The sequence below is a fragment of the Arvicanthis niloticus genome, chromosome 1, assembly GCF_011762505.2.
Source record: "Arvicanthis niloticus isolate mArvNil1 chromosome 1, mArvNil1.pat.X, whole genome shotgun sequence".
NCBI lineage: Eukaryota > Metazoa > Chordata > Mammalia > Rodentia > Muridae > Arvicanthis > Arvicanthis niloticus.
In genome coordinates, this window is record NC_047658.1 from 94,401,200 (window position 1) to 94,420,141 (window position 18,942).

At 46.2% G+C, this 18,942-nt stretch overlaps 1 protein-coding gene across 1 annotated transcript; it reads right to left on the reverse strand.

Annotated features, from left to right (window-relative positions):
- Positions 1-14,127: 14,127 nt before the first annotated feature.
- On the reverse strand, positions 14,128-16,332 carry Sephs2 (selenophosphate synthetase 2). The gene has a single exon (XM_034486586.2). The coding sequence runs from the start codon at positions 16,173-16,175 to the stop codon at positions 14,823-14,825; it is 1,353 nt and encodes a 450-aa protein (XP_034342477.1). The 5' UTR covers positions 16,176-16,332; the 3' UTR covers positions 14,128-14,822.
- Positions 16,333-18,942: the final 2,610 nt, after the last annotated feature.

Consider the following 18,942-nt stretch of genomic DNA (forward strand, 5'->3'; position numbering starts at 1 on the left):
AATTTTGAAGCCTTTTTAAAGACTTGTTTTTTATTCTACCCCCTCCCCCCTGTATTTGCATGTATGTTTTGAACCACTTGTGTGCCTGGTGCCAGAAGAAGATGTCGGATCCCCTGCAACTGAAGTTATAGACAGCTGTGAAATGCCAGTGGGAACTGGGACTAGAACCGTGGTCCTCTGCAAGAGCAACAAGTAGTCTTATTCTTGGAGCCATCTTTCCAGACCCATAAGATTTTTCTGCTTCCTTAAGATCTACAAAGAAAATTATGTGTATGCGTGTGTCCCGGATATGTGTATTGGGTGTGTGCGCATGAGTGCAGTTGTTGGCAAAGGTCAGAGATGTGGAATCCCCTGGAGCTAGTCATTAGTGGTTCTGAATACTAAACCCTGATCCCTCTGCAAGAGGAGCGAAGTTGTTTGTGACAGGGTTTTACTGTATAGTCTTGGCTATCCTGGTACTCACTATGTAGACCAGGCTAGCTTCGAATTCACAGAGATCCACCTGCCTCTGCCTCCCTAGTGCTAGGATTAAAGGTGTGGGCCACCACCACCAGGAAAGTAATAAAGGTTCTTAACTGCTGAGCTAACAGCACTGTACTCCCTTTTCCATTTTTTAAAGGTTGTAGAATCAAACCCAGAGGCTTGACTGTGCTAAGCAAGTTCTGTACCCACTGAGCTACCCTAACTCTTCAGTTTTTCCAACCTGAAAAATGACAGAGTCACTGACCATGACAGGAATAGAGTTACTCAAGAAGAGGGGTTGTTTTGCTGGCTTGGTTGGTTTGAGTTATTGAGGCAGGATATTACCTTGTAACCCCGGAACAAACTATGTAGCTCAAGGTACTGTCAAACTCATGCCAATCCCTCTGCATTGCCTTCTAAGCACTGGAATTGAGGCACCGTGCCAGCTGTTCATGTGTATAGCCAGCTGTACAGAGGGCTGTTATTGTACCTCAATATAGTCACTCTTTCTGTTCTTCACTTTAGAAAGGGCTTGCTTTTTTTTTTTTTTTTTTTTTAGAAATGAAAGGAAAAGAAAGAGTCAGCTTTTAGACACCAAGATCAGAGAGGAGACTGGGTATAGCTTAGTGGTAGAGGTTTGCATGCAAGGAGCCTTGGGTCAAACTTTAGCACCAAATTTATAAATAAAACCCAAAGGTGTAGTGCTTTCCTGTTGGGTACAGATAGATGCCTCTGGCAAGCTAGTGCATCTATCTAAAGAGACAGAAACATGAAGGCCATCACAGTTTTATTTGTAATAGTGAGAAAAGTGAGGGCAGTTCAGAGGCTTTCAGGGGCACATGTGTTGAGGGCTGCTTATACAATGGGCATTGTTAGTGTGAAAATAAAATTTGAAAGCAGCGTTGAAACATTCATGGTCAGCAAAGGCCACCAACAATTTGTTAAATTTAGTCATAATAAAATATTAAGTCCCTACAGGGGCAGGGTGACCATGTGTAGCCGCACCAAATTTTCCCGCTCTCCCCAACCCCTACCGATAAATATCCCAAGTTTCCTGGGTCCAGGGTTGGAATCTCTATCTCCTGCGTGAGATATGTTCTGGCCCAAGGGCCCTCGTCATTAAACCTCCTCTGCAATTGCATCAAGATGGTTTCTCGTGTGTCTTTGGGTTCGTGCAGGTCCGGACTTGGGTGAGGGTCCTCGTTTGGGGGTCTTTCATTAGCAGTTCACACAGAGTGCAGGCAACAGAAACAATCCAGAACTGGTTTAAACAAGGCAAGGGAATCTGAAGCAAATGTGGTGCCTGCTTGTAAACCTTATCACCTGGAGGCTGAGACAGGAGGATCAGAAGTTCAAGGTGAGCCTCAGCTATACTGAGAAAATTTAAGACCAGCCTGGGCTACTTGAGACCCTGACTCAGCAACACAAAACAAAAAAAAGGAGAACACTTTACTAAGTAAATGCAATTTGTTATAAGGGCACAAGACTGACTCCTGGGTAAAGATGAACCTGGGGAATGGACTGGATCGTGGCAGCCAGATTCAGCAGTTCACATATCTAACCATGGCAGCCTTTAGGAGGTAAGTGATATTATGGTCAACCCTGCTTTACAGAGAAGGAAACTGAGAAGTGAAGGCACTTAAACAATTAGTAAGTTAGTAGTGCCTGACTTCAAACTCCTACAGTTCGGCTTTTTAAGGCTGTGTTGTTAGTACCTATACACGCAGCGCCGAAGCCTGGTGGTGAAGGGCCTGCCTAGACCTTGGACTTGATCCTCCACACTGCCTCACAACCAAAACACTGTGAAAAGACTGGTGCTGGGCGTGGTAGGCCCACCTTTAGTCCCAGCACTGGAGGGGCAGAGGCAGGCGAGTGTATTTTTTTTTAAGATTTATTTATTTTATGTGAGTACACGGAGGCTGTCTTCAGACACACCAGAAGAGGGCATCAGATCTCATTATAGATGATGTGAGCCACCATGTGGTTGCTGGAAATTGAACTCAGGACCTCTGAAGAGCAGACAGTGCTCCTAACCACTGAGCCATCTCTCCTGTCTCTGGTGAGTATTTTTTAATTTGAGGCCAGCCTGGTCTAAATAATGAGTTCAGACTAGCTATGTAATAACTTGTCTAAAAAAGAAAAGTGATTGGTTGGCTGGGTTAGCAGGGTGTGATGACCGAAATAGACCCCCAGCCCTCAGCACTGACCCCACAGCTGACTCCATGGTAGAAGCACCATTCAGGCTGAAGAACTCGTCAAGTACACAGTATCACCTGCCAAAACTGAGACCAAAGGCCTAATTTGATGGCAAAGTCCACACACAGTTCTGGGAAAGTCTCTAAATGTACGAACCTTTTTCTTTGACGCCTGTAGTTCTGCTGCTAGCTAACTGTTCCTGTTAAGTGAAGTGTATCAGCCCAGGACATGTTTTCTTGTGATTAAGAGCTCACCCTGCCGGGCGGTGGTGGCGCACGCCTTTCATCCCAGCACTTGGGAGGCAGAGGCAGGTGGATTTCTGAGTTCGAGGCCAGCCTGGTCTACAGAGTGAGTTCCAGGACAGCCAGGACTACATAGAGAAACCCTGTCTCGAAAAACCAAAAAAAAAAAAAAAAAAAAAAAAAAAAAAAATATATATATATATATATATATATATATATATATATATATATATATATATTAAAAAAAAAAAAAGCTCACCCTAAGAAAGGCTCAGGGCTACACTGGGATCCTGAACACCCAGTGTAGCTGCTGGCCGGCTAATGAAGACTTTTTATTGGCTTAAACTGATGTTTGAGCAGTCTTCCCTGGTGATACCCCACAACAGTGACATACATGTGTAACCTCAGTACTGCAGAAAGAGTCAGTCTGTGCCCAGCCTGGGCTATATAGGGGGATAGTTTTTGTGGGAATAGGTTAGGGAACTGGTTTTGAGACAGGATTTCATCCCTGGCTGTTCTGGAACTCACTCTGTAAACCTGGGTAGCCTCAAAATCAGAGATTTGTTTGCTGGGATTAAAAGTGTGCACCATGACTGCCCAGCTGTGAGATCTTGTCTTTAAAAAAAGCCCTCAATGTTCCACTTTGTTGAGTGAGCAGGCCTTGAGCCTTGGTAGCATGGTCAAGGCTTTATAAGTTACAGAGTTGCACAGTGCCTTGCTCTAGCATTTATGTTCTGGAAGGTAGTAAAACCCTTTGTAAGTCAAGCCACTTTTAATCGTGCTTTCTATTTTTCTTTTTAAAAAATATTTATTTAATGTATACAGGTGTTTTGTCTGCATGTATGCAGGTCCTCAGGGAGGCCAGAGAGGGTATCTCCTGGGACAGAAATAGTGAGCTGCCATGTGGGTTCTAGGGATCAAACCCAGGTACTCTGAAGGAGTCTCTGGGGTCACCTCTGTATCCTCCCCAGGAGACCCTGCCTGTGAGTGTATGCCACCGTGGGCACAAGGAGGTTGGAGGACAGCTTTGTGAAGTTGGTTTTTGCTGCTGTGAGTCCCAACATTGAACTCATGTGGATGGGTTTATGTGGCAAGGACCTTTCCGCAGTGAGCCATCTTGTAAAGCATCTGGCAGAAACATCCATGGTCCCTGGTCCACATCAGCATCCTCTGAAGAACAGGCCAGTCCTAAACAGAGGGAACGGGTGTGCACGTACACGTGGCCCCATTAGCTGGTGTCTTATTCCCAAGTCCTTCCCTCCACCCCTCACACGCAGTCAGTTTTCTCCTGTCTTAGCTATGCCGTGGCAGCGCGGCCTGCCTACTTAAGTCAGAGCCTCAACACATTTGGCCTTATCGTTCAGTTCACATGTGTCAATAGCTCTTTAGAGACCTAGTCTCCCAAGAGATAGTGTCTTTGCAAACCAAGAGTGGCTCTCTAGAACAAGCTAATAAATATTTTACAGGATGTATGGCTTGGGCCAGGCAAGCATGTACATGCCTACATCTCTCTACTGCCCTCAAGAGCCTGACCACCTTCCCCAACCGGAATGGACAAGGTAATGGCTGCTTGAGAGCAAAGTGGCAAAGGCTTATGGCTAGGCAGGTTATGTGACAGCAGAGAGACCTGTCCTGGCCTGTGTGACAGAGGTAACAGTGTGTGGTGGGACTGTAGGAGCTGAGTGCTTGAGCACCCACTGCCAGAGCTCTTAAGAAGACCTTTGCTAGTCTTAGCCTCAGTTCCCAATATTATAGATAATAGGGACCTGGCCCAGGTGGCCTCAAAGGACCCTTCATGTATGTGGTGGGTAAAGAGAGTGTGCTGGTTTGAATATGCTTGTCCCAAGGAGTGGCACTATTAGGAGGTGTGGTCTTGTTGGAGTGGGTGTGGCCATCCCCTTATCCACATGCCCAGACCTAATCTGTCTGTCCCTCAGATCCCTGCTTCAAAGCCTGTCATCCTGGAAAGCTAAACTCTCTTGAAAAAGAAAAGAATTTGGGCTGCAGGACCGTGAAAGGCAGCCCTGGTTCCTGGTCGAGGACAGACTGGAAACCCCAGTAACCCTGAGGGACAGAAGGCGTTTTTGCCACGCTCCCAGACACCAGGCTTCTGACAGGAGGCTGCAGCCCTCCATAGATTTGTGGCCCTCAGTCACGTAAGGGCAATGCTCCAAGTCCCTCCACAGATAGAGGTTGTGACCTGTGGTCACAAGGCTCAAGACAAATCTTCATTTTAATGAGGTACCTAAAGGCCTGAATTAAGCTTTCCTTCCCAGACACCCCTCCCTGCAAAAGGTATTTAAGCTCAGGCCTGCCCTGAGAAACTGGGGTACGGTTTTACTCATCACTACTCTCCACCATGACAGTAAATACTTTAAAACCATGGACTGTCTCTTTCATCGGGATCTGCTGTGAGGAGCAATGGAGAGGGCCTTTGCCCACAGACCTGCCATCTAGTTTCCCGTACTAGGTCTCTCTGAGCCCCCAGCCACAACCACCAAGCCAAGGACTCTCATCCCCGAGGAACTCAGCCAGAGCTCCCCACTTTTCCCTCGGCCTCGGGCTAGATCCAGCCTGTGGGTCCCCACTTCATTCTCAGCTCTTCCGCAGCTCCCAGTGGCACCTGGGTGCCCAAGAGCCTGAGTACCAGAAGCCCTGGCCTCCCTGCAGGCCCAGGGACCCCTGAGCCAGCTCCAGCTGATCCCCAGGACCTCAGTCTGCGCTTCCCCCACCCCAGGGGTGTCCCAACAGCTTCCCATAGCCAGATGCTGGCTGGCGTGAGGCCGTGTCCTGTCTCCCCAAGCAGCCTGAGCCCTGTGGTGGAGCGGACGCAGGACCCACTCAGCCCTACACTGGGCCAGAGGAATTGACCTCCAAACATGTGCACTCCTGCAAATGCGTGCACGTGAATACACACACTAAACTTCTAGAAACAGAGCAAGTTGGGCTTTTGCCTTTCTAATTCTCACGATACTCTACACCTTTCACCATAACTTTGCATCTAGATGCCTAGAGTTTCTTGGAGACCAGAGTTTGCTCAAGGACTGGCACACAGTGGGTCTAATAATCATGTGTTGGAGTATGTCTCACTGTGTGTCCTCCATAATTATCCTTTCATGTGTATGACCGATTTTTTTTTTTTTTAAATTCAGAAACTCCTTATGTAGCCCAGGTTAGCCTCAAACATAACTATTGTAGCTCAGGTTGTTTTCTCCCGCCTTGGCTTCCTGGGGGCTGGGATTACAGATGTGCCCCATCATGCTCAACTTGACTACACCTAAGTTACAACTATGAGATTGAGGCCTAAAGAAGCCAGAAGACTAGGTCAGGCTGAGGCGTGCCAGCATGTAATGCTACTCAGAAAATGCAGGAGGTGAGGAGGCAGTGAATCTGTCTCCAGGCTGCCTTGCATAGCCTTCCCTTCTGTTCTGCCCATCATTCTCCTGTAAGCTCCATCTTCTCTCTGCTCTTACTGTATCTCTCTCTCTTCCTCCTCCAGCACCTGTTAGTTTGTGGGTTTGTTTTTTGTTGTTCTGTTTTTGTTTTTGAAGACAGGGTTTCTCTGTATGTAGCTCTGACTGTCCTGGAACTCTACACCAGACTAGCCTTGAACCCAGAAATCTGTTTGCTTCTGCCTCCCTGAATGCTGGGATTAAAGGCATGCACTGCCTCCACCACCACCAGGACAACCTGCTTGTTTTTTTTTTTTTGTTTTTTTTTTTTTTTTTAAAGAGTGTTTTGTTTTTGTTTGCATGTCTGTGTACCACACATGTGCCTGGTACCCACATGGGACGACCAAAGAAAGAGACACTGGAGTATGGGTTTAGGCTTCCCAGCAGGACGGGGATCAGTTCTGAACACTAGAAGCTTCACAGAGGCACTTTTTACTGATTGGTACACAAAAGGCAGCTTAGTAAGTCAATTTCTGCATACCAAAATTCTTATCAGATCTACAAGTTGTCTTAAGAAACCATTACCTAAGCAAACACAGTCTTTATAAGAATCCCAGATGTGCCAGGAATGTCTTATGACTCAGGTTATGCTAAAGTTCTGAAATTCCCACGAAAGAGCAACCACATACATTCCAGAAAACAATCACTGATATTTACAAGAGGTCACTTCAAGGCTAAGTGTCCATCGTTCCAAAGTAAACCCCAGGTGTGAGGAGCCGCATTTGCCATTACAAGATGGCGCCGGCTTCTGCTTCCTGGTTCTTCAAGGAAGCTTTACTTGAGAATGCGCCTGCGCATGGCGCGAAAACCGAGTATGACAATTGGATGAGAGATTTGAGCCAATGAGGGATCTGCACGTCTCCCAAAGCTCTATTTAAGCAGCGGGCTTTCTGAGCTCGGTGTCCTTCCTCTTTTCTCCATCTTGAAGAGCTGTTCAATAAATGCTGTCAGAAGAATCCTGAGTGTGGCGTTCTCCTTATCGGCGAGGTAGCGTGTCGCACCCAGGTGCAATGGACTTTCAAAAATTCTGCTGGATTCACAGAGTCCAGAAAAGGGCATCAGATCCCCTGGAACTGGAGTTACAGACAGCCATGAGCTGCCATGTGGGTGCTGGGAACTGAACTCAGGTCCTCTGGAAGAACAGTCAGTAATCTTACTCACTGGGCCACTCTTTTCCATTTCCAGGTGACATTGTTCCTTCCCTCTGTCACCTCTACCATCACATGTGTCCCTAAGGCAGGCTTGGGTGCTACCTTACTGCCAGCCTTTAACTCTGCCTCGGCTAAGTAGAGGACCCATGCAGAGGGAGCCTCCAGCCACTTCGCTTTCCTTTTCTACTGTCGAATGCAGTCTGGAAAAGGAACCAGTAAGAGCTTCTGAGGGCTGGAGAGATGGCTTGGTAGTTAAGAGCACTTGATGCTCCTGCATAGCAACTGTGCTTGGTTTCCAGGACCTGCGTGATGGCTCACAACTGCTCCAAGGGATCTGACATTCTCTTCCGACATACATCGGCCCCAGGCACACATGTGGTACACAACATACATGTAGGCAAAATACTCATATACATAAAACAAAATAAATCGGGAGAGAGGCAAAGAGAGACAGAGACAGAGATGGAGACAGAAAGAAACAGAGACCCTTTAAGTGGACAAATAGGTCCAAGACTTGAATTTCTTCTCCAAATACTTGTTTTGTGGATAGCTTCCACTGCTAGGAGATGGCCAGACTTAGTACTAGAAAAATGTAAAAGGGTGTTGGGTCCTCACCCTTCCTTCCTCCCTTCTTTCTTCTTTCCTCCTTTCTTTCCTCCTTTCTTTCCTCCCTTCCTCTCTCTCCCTTCTCTTTCTCCCTTCCTTCCTCCCTCTTTCCCTCCCTTCCTTTCTTCCTCTCTCAGTTCTGAACCCTGCTCAGGCACTGATCAGTCCAAGGGTGTGACCATCCCTGCCCTCTTGAAGCTTACATACTAGAGAGCAATTTTGTTTTAAGTGTTTATATTTACTATTGATGTGTGAGTGCTTGAGTGTAAGTGTATGCAGTCATACATACAAGTGCAGTCAGAGGACAGCTCTAGGGAGTCTGTCCTCTCTTCCCACCATGGGTTATGGGGTTTGAACTGAGGTTACCAGACTAAGTGCTTTTACTACTGGATCATCTCACCAGATGTTTACTTAAGAAATGTTTACTTAAGAAAAAAAGTGAAAAAACAGAAGTGGGGATTAAACCTAGGCCTTCATGCATGGGAGGCACCCGGGTTCTATCCACCGAGCCCTAACCCAGCTGCTCCAGAAAATAATTTTAAAGTAAATGAATACATTTAGAAATAATTATAGATTAACAGCAATAAAGCAATTACATGGGATGAGTGGGCGAACGGCTGGGTGCTGGAGGTGCGGCTGAGCGGCAGGAGAGCTGGGCAGCTGGGCTCCTGTGCTCGGCATTGTGAGCTCCGCCCACAGGCCTTCTGCACCTGGTGGCTGAGTCAGACAGGTCCTTCATGAGGTTTTGCTTTTATTATGTTTAATAGATTTTTAAATTTAAATTATTTTTAATATTTTGGGAGTGGTGATACTTGAGGTGGAATTTCAGGCTGGGCCTCACACATGAATATTAAGTGTTCTACTCCTCAGTTGCATCCTTAGGCCTGTTGGAGGGGTTTAAGCTAGAACTGGACTGAAAATGTTCCAGCTAGTTAGAGTCTTCAGTGAGGTTTTGTCTATCGCCCATGGAAAAGCAAATGGGTTTAAGGTGCTGAGAGCCATCCGACGAAGCTGGAGACCTGCGGCCGAGTCCACACAGCGGCATTTGGGGAAGAGTCATGGGGGGCAGATGATAAACTTTCGTTGTTACGAAGTGGCATTTGATCAACCGTGGCATAGAGGCTGAATGCTAAATACAGCATGATTACACTACCTTGGTTTTTTTTTTTTTTTCTGTTTTGTTTTCATCTGTTAATTTTCTCTATGGTTATTACTGATTCTTTATGCATCGTTCATTCTTCTTCCTGTACAGCCTCCACACAACTTAATGTGCTAAGACTCAGTTCTACTGTCTTCTTGCCTGGAGGTTTCTGTTTCTGGCTGGCCGGGTTGTCTCCTCTGTAGCTGCAGGCTTCCCCTCTCTCTAGTGAGGTCCAGATGGAGTTTCCCTTTCACCTCGCTGTCAGGGAACACAGCCCCAACAGTTTTGCTTGTCTGCTTTTTTGTGGTGCTGGGGATTAAACATAAGCCCCAACACATACTAGATAAACACTTCGTCACTGAAACACGTTCTTGGCCCTTCCAGAAGCTGCCTGAGAAAGACTGTATGAGAGGAAGCCATTTGGACAATTAGCATGTTTCAAAATATCTTCGTTTTGAGAAAGGATCTCACTGTGTACCTCTGAGTGCCCTTCAACTCGGGATTTTTACCCTGGGAATTTAAAACTTCATAAAAGTTAGTATTTCTGCCGGGCGGTGGTGGTGCACGCCTTTAATCCCAGCACTTGGGAGGCAGAGGCAGGCGGATTTCTGAGTTCAAGGCCAGCCTGGTCTACAGAGTGAGTTCCAGGACAGCCAGGGCTACACAGAGAAACCCTGTCTCAAAAAAACCAAAACAAAACAAACAAAAAAAAAAAGTTAGTATTTCTTAGAAGTCCCTAAACTTGACACAATGGCTCAAGCCTATAATTTTTGTCCTGAGAAGTGGAAGCAGGAGGATTGCCACAAGTTCAAGGCTGTCCTAGAGTTCATAGTGAGTTCCAGGACAATTCTGGCTATAAAATCTGACCCCTGCCTCAAAGCAAACAGTAATAACAAAATTTAGTATGCTAGAAATTCAAGAGGTATGTATGTGATTTTCAACTTATTTTCTGTTTTTGTTTTGTTTGTTGTTGTTTTTAAAGACAGGGTCTTTAAACTCTTGCCTGGAACTCCCGACATACATAGGGGTGACTGAAGTGGAAACTTCTGGTTTCTTTGGAAAGTCAGTTATGTCAAATGATGTTGTGCTGGGGCACACAGGTGAGAGGATGTTTTGGTAAAGCAGGTGAGCTTTTGGTAAAGGATGTGTGATGTTTAGAAGGAATGTAAATAGGACCCCACAGACAGTGGGGTGGAGCATTGGTTTGCCTTGCTCCACCTTGCTGGTCTTTACTGACTACACGCCTGTATTGGTTTGCCTTACATTGCTTTGCTGAGGTTTGCTTGTGGTGACTTCATAGAGAGAAACTCATCAAAGAATTTCTCGTGAGATTCCTTCGGCTTATTGTAGCTTCCACAGACTTGAGCCGACTGGATTGAACTGCCCTTGCTGATTTGTGTGTGGTGTCTGGACCCCAGATTCTGGTTCGTGTTTGGTGTTGGCTACTGAACTGGACTGAGAACAATGAAGATTGGAATTGCCCCAAAGAACTATTTCTAAACAGCTCTACTTCCCCCATAACCTAATAACATTTATTTTCCACTACCTCTGTTGGGTGGTGGGCTAGAAGGGAGGTTGAACCCTTATTAAAGAAGGCTATAAGAAATATAAGCCTACAGGTGACTTTGAACCTTGATTTTCCCTTTTTTTTTTTTTTTTTTTTTTTTTCTCTCTCCCCGAGACAGGGTTTCTGTGTGTAGCCTTGGCTGTCCTGGAATTCACTCTGTAGTCCAAGCTAGTCTCGAACTCAGAAATCTGCCTGCCTCTGTCCCCCAAGTACCGGGATTAAAGGTGTGCGCCACCACTGCCCTGCTGTCTCCACCTCTCAAGTTCCAGGATTATAGGCATGTACCACCAGGCCTAGCTACTTTCAATTTAAGAAAAAACAAAAAGAACCCCCTTTTTAAAATTTTTTTACATGTTTGCATGTTTTGCTTTCATGAATGTATACGCACTACATATATGCCTGGTGCCCTTGGTTCCAAAGAGCGTATCAGATCTGGAGCTAGGGATGGTTGTGAGCCACTGTGTGGGTGCTGAGGATGGTACCTGGGTCCTCTGAAGAGCAGCCACTGTTCTTAGCTGTTGAGCAGTCTGCGGACACTGTGTTCAGCTTTCTAAGTTTGAGAACACTTGCATTATTCTGATTATTCTGATATATTCCATTTCTTTTCTTTTCTTTTTTTCTTTTCTTTTTTTGGTTTTATGGCTATCTGAGAGACAGCCTCTGTAGACCAGGCTGCTAAGTTTATGTCCTCCACCTGCCTTGTTACTGGAGCTCCCCTGGGCTGCTGGTCCTCCTGGCTCACCTGATTTTCATATATCTTCCTTGTCTATTACACATCTATTTTTGTAATTTTGTCTTCTGATAGCCTCTGCCAACTTTATCATCTCTTGCTGCATTGCATGTTTAGCTTTCTGGATCCTAAGCATTTTGTGTTTTCCTAACCATCCTTTTGTAGATACCTCCTCTTTCCCACACTTAACCCTGAACCGTCTCTTTCCCTTGAGTTTCTTTTTTCCAACTTGGAAGCTTGCCTCAAATGTCTAGTGATCCTTGATTGCTTATATTTAAAAATAAGAATGAGCCTGGTGGTAGTTTATTCCCAGCACTTGGGAGGCAGAGGAAAGCAAATTTCTGAGATTCAGGCCAGCCTCGTCTACAGATTGAGTTTCAGGACAGCCAGGAGTTACACAGGGATACCCCGTGTGGAAAAAAGCAAACAAAAGATGGTGGTGGTGGGGATTGGGGAAAGGGGATAACATCTGAAATATAAATAAATAAAATATCCAATAAAAAATCAGTATGTTATTAAAAACAAACAAAGAAAAGACTGAGGGGCCTACTTGGGTGTAGTGGTGTGTACCTTTAATCCTAGCATTTGGATTAAAGCAGAAGCAAGTGATCTCTGTAAATTCAAGGTCAGCCTAGTCTACATAAGTGAGTTCCAGGACAGCCTGAGCAACACAGTAAGAACCTCTTTCAAAAAAGGAAAAAATAGACTGGGGGGTAGGGGTGGGCAGGGGGAATGACCAGGATGTAAAGTGAATAAATGAAAAACAAAGACAAAAACAAACAAACAAACAAACAAACAAAGAAGAAAAACAGCCGCAGTGTGAGGGACCAGAGCTCGGCTCGGTGGTTAAGAGCACGGGCAGCTCTTGAAGGGGAGCCAGGTTCCATCCCCAGCACCCACATGGCAGCTCACAACCATTTGTAACTCCAATTCCAGGGGATTCAAAGCTCTCTTCTGGCCTAGGTAGGAGGCACACTGCAGGTGTGTTTGATACATACATACATGCAGGCAAAACACTCATACACATAAAAATGGAAAAATTGAAAAAAAACGAGATGGGTGTAGTGGCACACATGGCACATGGGAGGAAGACCCAGCAAACCTCTGAGCTCTAGGTCAGCCTGGTCTACATAGCAAGTTACAGGCCAGACGGGGCTACATAGCAAGACCTTGTCTGAAACAATGCCAAAAGACATGAGGAAGCTAGGGAGTGTGGCTCAGTGATGGTGTTTGCCTGGCATCTAGTCTGCAAAAGGTAAGCAACATTGCAAAATATTAAGAACAAAGTTGCATTCTCAGTGGAGAAAGGAAGACAGCATCAAAACTTCTGAGCCAGCACTCTGGAGGCCAAAGCAGGATTATCTTGACAAACCTGGGTTACACCACAAGATGCTGTCAGAAGTGTGGGGGGTGGGGGTGTGACATTTAAAATCTTAATGTATTGAATCACACTTCAAGTGGGGGACTTCAGGACGGTGGCTTTCCTTATGAAGAGCCCCATGCTTGGGGAACATCTGTTTACCCAACACGGTCATTTTCTCTAGAGTATTCCATCTGTGTCATGCTACTGATGGCTGCTTCCTGGCCAAGGTTTTTTCTTGTGGTAGAGATTAAACTAGGACTTTGCCCAAGATACACCATTGCAATACTGAACTATGCCTCAAGTCCCTGGCCAGTGTTCTTAAAACTTTTCTTTCTCCTTTATCACCACCCTATGCCCAATGCCCATCAATACCAGTACTGAACCAAAGTCCTTCTGCATGCTAGGCACTCTCCAGCAAATCCCAGGTCAGTTTTCTTTTGTAGGGGGAGCTCCCAGGCCAGCATCGAACAATATAACCAAAGATGATCTTGAATTTCTGGTCCTTTGCGTCTACCTCCCAAGTGCCAGTGGCACCACCCCAGCCTTATCTGGTGGAAGGAACCCACCCACTGAACCCACTGTCAGGTGTGCTAGGCAAGCAAGGCAAGCCCTCTACCAAATGAACCACATCCCAGCCCCTGGCTGATTTTTTAATGGCTGAGAGGAGCTTTCAATCAGGCTTCCTTGTCTATTGCTGTGCCTCGAGTTTCTGTCTTTTCCTCCTAGAGGTAAAAGGCAGTCAGTCACCTACCTCAAAGTGTGTGCGTGTCAGTGTTAAGGACATAACTGCTCTGTGTATTATAAACTTTTAGCCAGCATCTCTTCTCACACCAGCTCCTTGCCCTCACCTGAACCCTTCCGGACTCTTTGTCAGCATCCCTACCTTCAGACAGCCTCTTCTATTCTGCTAAGCCATCTTTTAATATCCTCCCCCCCCCCCCCCCATTTTCTGTCTACCTTAAAATCCCCAGAGTTTATATCCATTCCAAGTCCTCTTTTTGTCATCTCAGGGGACAGTGCAGACCTAAATCTCTTGGCTCAGGGGCAAGGACATCTACTTTCTATTTTGCAGGTTCTAGATGTAATGTCAAGGGATAAAGAGTCAGAGTTCCAGCTGGTCTTGGCAGCATACTGGAGGCAGAAGCAAAATCAAGGTACCGAGAACATGTCTGAAGCAAGACAAAGCGGTCCACAGAACCAAACACGAGCCACAACAGTTTTCCAACAAAGTCCCTTTTATTTGGTTAGCTGTAAGAAATTTTCTTTATTAATTAAATCTCCGGGATTTTCAGTGTAAGATTTAGTATCTCAGTGGCCACCAAGACCTGGCTCTGAGGTTTGCTCAGCCTCCCCCAGTCCTTATTAGGAGTTAGAGGGAGAGACATCATTATCAGAGACCAAGGCAGGTGGTATGGTCTTCCTTTCCTGGTTGGACAAGTTGCTCAACTCTTGTCCAGAACAGGAAAAGAGGCAGTTTCTCAGAAAAAAAAAATTAATAACAAATCTGACAATAAATCAGAGTTCTCCTAACAATTTAGATTTATCAATATATTGGTCCATATAATTTCTTTTCATGTTGCAGGTTTACTTTTTTCATATGTAATCTTAATAATCTTTACTTCCTGTGCATAAATGAATCAACTCAGTGCAAAAAATATCGCTAAAACTGGAATAGCCTCATCTTGCTTTGGGAAAAGGATTTTTGCTCCTCATGCTCTCAACAGATGAACACCCATCCCCTGCGGTGTTACTTCTGAACCTGGATGTACATACAGGAAACTTTTGATGGAACTAGCAAAAGTACCTGGAAGCACTATGCAGGCAGCCTTTGGAAAGGTCTTAAAATCAACCCTGGCCAACAGTCTGGGAGCGTGTAGAATGGATCTGAGTTCCCAACAACTGCTATTCCATTTCAAGAACTAGGCTCAGAGGCTGCGTTGGAACTATCAGGAGCAGCAGCAGCAGCAGACGCTCCCCGAGGTAGAACTTCAATAACGCGAGGCTTGTCAATGATCCGGGCTGTCCGGTTTCCCTTCTCCACGATGCCAACGATCCAAGCTTGGTGACCCTCTCCGTACTTGGAAGATTTGATTTCTGAACAAAAGCGGGCTGCCTGTTCTCTTGGCAGACAAATCAGTAATCCCCCGGAGGTTTCAGCTGATGTTCCTTGGAGGAGACCATAGCGCCCACTGGCTTTGCTGATCGCAGCCATCTTGGCAATGATTGGCAGATTATGAATGACAAAGGACACTTCATTTTTTTGCTGTTTTGCGAGGTTCTGAGAGTGTCCTAATATGCCAAAGCCTGTGATATCCGTGGCTGCGTGAGCATTAAAAGTGTGCATCAAGCCAGCAGCAGTCCTGTTGAGAGTAGCCATATTGAACATAGCTTCCTGATAGGCCAACTCTACTTCCTCTCTGGAAACTACCATCTTGATTTTATTCCATTTCTCAGGATTATCCAGCCATTGGTGGGCATTGACAGCAACCTGGGTTCCTAAAGGTTTGGTTAATACCAGCACATCTCCTACCACAGCACTATCGGGCATTATGAATTCATTTTGCTGACACACCACAGTGGCAACTCCACCGATGATGATCCAAGGGTTGACCACTGTCTGTCCACCAGTCACTGCAGTTCCTCCCTCCTCCGCGGCGTCACGAAAGCCTTTGATCATGAGCGGTGTTACCTTCTCTCGTTCTTTTTCACTCATGCTCTGGCTCACACTGAGTAACATCAACATGTTGTCACACTCAGTAATGCCCATGGCGTAGAGGTCACTAAGCACATTGGCACAAGCTATGCGCCCCATCATGTAGGGATCTTCCACCAAGGGGTAAAAGAAGTCGGTGGTCTGCACTAGCGACAGGCCTCCGTGCCTCAGGGGGATGACGCAGGAGTCCATCCCAATGCTCAGCGAGGGGAAGGCTGAGCCGGGGCCGGGCCTGGTGGACAGGCCCCCTTCCTGCACCGTCTCTTCCTGGCCCCCGACCAGACCCGAGGTAAGCGGGGGCTGCAGCGCGGGCCGCGTCAGTCCCTCCAGGAGTTTGAGCAGGGTCTCCTGGGGGACCTTGCAGCCTCAGCCCTTCATGCCGGAGAAGCTCGTCAGCCGCCAGCTCGGGCTGAAGCCCAGTGTCTGGGGCTCGAACGGCCGGTAGTTGGAGAAACTCCGGCCAGCAGACCAGCCCGCCGGGCCCAAGGAACCTTCTGCGGCCACTAGCGCCGCCATGGCTTCTCCGCTGGCGCCTGCCGCCGCTTCCGCCATTGCGCCACCCGCCCGGGAGGCTCTGCGGACCAGAAGGCCCTGGTACCTGTAGATGAGTCTGCTTGCCAGAGCGGGCAAAGGTTACACCAGGAGATGATCAACCGCACGAGCCGACCGAAGGACTCCAGCCACGCTGCCTGTCCGAGAGCCGCGCGGCCTGTATTTATACACAGCGTGATTGACAGCTGCTCCATCCAATGACGATTCCCGTACCGAGAGGCGGGCTTCCTCTACTCAAAAAGGTGTATTACAAATTAACCGTCTGCTTGCACAAGCGGTCCCCGCGAGATGCTCACGTGAATCCCGTGTAACTGGCCTGGAACGCAGTTCTCTGTGTAGATCAAGATGAACTCGAACTCGAGTCCATCTGTCTGTCTCAGCTTCCCAAGCGCTGGTATTACAGGTTGGAACCACGTTACCTGTGTGTGTGTCGTGTCCCCCTTTCCCCCTCCCCCCTGTAAACCTGGTCTTGGAGTTGGTTGGCGGAAGTCTGCTGTTTCGGAATCACTTTACCAAAGACTACGTTACTTAGAGAAGGAAGCTCTGGCACCGGGCTAACCCCATAAAGGTCAGAACAGTCCTAGGATCATTTGACAGGACACAAAGCCAATCTAGGGTAAGAAAATATTTTAAGGGGAGGTTTAGGGGAAGAAAAGGGACATTACAAAGTAAATACTATCATTATGTAAGCAAATTGCAGAATCGATGTTGTGAAATTTCACATGGACTTAAAAATTCTGCACATGTTTGGGTACTGTTTTGGCCATTAACTACCAGTGTTGAGTTGCTATCTCCCGTGCAAGTTTCTATTAGTGCAATAGAATAGTTTACCTGGCTACTCTGTGCTAAGATGTCTCTATTTCTTGAAGTTAATATATATAATAATTCAGATCCAGGCAGGGAGGTTTGCCAATGCCTACTAAAATTATAAATGCTAAACCCAGAGTAGTGGCTTCATGCCTGTAATTCCACCATTTAGGAGACTGAGATAGAATCACTGTGAATTCCAGACCAGCCTGGACTACTGCTTGAGACCCTAACCCAAATAAATGAATAGATTTTTGCCACTGTGTGATCCCAGCACTTGGAAAACTGAGGTAAGAAGACAATGATGTCCATGCTAGCCTGGGCTACACAGTGAGATATTGTCTCAGAAAGCCTAAAATAGGTGCTGAAGAAATGGGTCAGTGGCTAAGTGCACCTGCTATTCTTGCAGAGAACCTGGGTTCAGTTCCTGGCACCTACATGGTGGCTAACATCCGTAATTCCAATATCCAGGGGATCTGATGTCCTATTCTGGCTTCTGAGAGCACCGGGAACACACAGTGCACAGTGAAATATACAGTCAAACACTCCTACACATACAAAATAAAAATAAAGAAGTCTTCTTGTTGTTGTTGTCTTTGATCGTGTGTATGGCAGTCCAGGGGTAACTGTGTGTGGTCTGGCTCTCTTCTTTCACCTTTGCATGGATTCATGGAACCTAACTGAAGTTGTCCAGATTTTCACAGCAGCTGGGCAGAGTAGCATACACCTTTAACCCCAGTACTTGGGAGACAAAGGCAGGAGGATCTCTGCAGCTAGCTGCAGGACAGCCAGGGCTACACAGAGAAACCCTATCTCAGAAACCAAACCAAACTAAACCAAACCAAACCAAAGGTTTTCACAGTAAATGCTTTTACTCACTAGCCCCAGATTATAACTTTTAAAATAAGAGTTATAGCTTTAGTTGCAACACCCTAAGTCATTTTTATGTATTAGCTATTTTAATTTTCATTAAAATGTTATGAGCTAGACTTCTATTATCACTGTATAAGAATATGTGGTATGGGGGCTGAAGAGATGGCTCAGTTGTTAAAAGAGTGTTTGCTGCTCTTTCAGAAGATACGAGTCGTCTCCCACTTGGTGGCTCACACATCCCAATAACTCCAGCTCCAGGGTGTCTAAGACCATCTTCCCACCTCCTCATACGCATGTGTCATAGAGACAGGGTTTCTCTGTGTAGCCCTGGCTGCCCTGGAATTCAATCTGTAGACCAGGATGGCCTTGAACTCACAGAGATCTGCCTGTCTCTGCCTCCCAAGTGCTGGGATTAAACGGGTGGGCCAGTACTACCTGGCTTAAAATAAATCATGTATTTAAAAGGGAAGATTATGAAGTCCAGGTGATCCTATTCAAGGTCCCACTATATCAGAGTGGGACAGAATCAGAATCCAGCAGTCTGCTTCAGAGACCACTCATTGAGCCTCCCTAAATACTTCAGAAGGACATAGGGACATATTGACAACATTTAGGATGTGAGGACATGATTTTATTTTATTTTATTTTATTTATTTATTTATTTATTTATTTATTTATTTATTTTTGAGACATGGTCTCAAGCTGACCTTGGACTCACAGAAATCCATCTACTTCTGCCTCCTGGGTTCTGGGATCAAAGGTGTGTACCACCACACCCTGCTTTCAACTCTTAAAGAAATACACTGATTGCATTTTATTTTGTGTGTGTGTGTTTCCCCATATTTATGTAGGTGGAAGTAGAGTTACAGATGCCATATGGGTGCTGGATCTGAACCTGGGTCCTCTGGAAGAGCACACAGCATTCTTAAGTCTCTGACCATCTCTCCATTCCCTTGACTTTTTAAAAAGAGGAAAATAGAAAACAAAAGAGGAAAAAAGAAAACTCAAGGGTAAAGCTGCTGGCCACCAAGCCTAAGGACCTGGGTTTAACCCCAGGGACCCAAGCATCAGAAGGAGAGAAGCGACT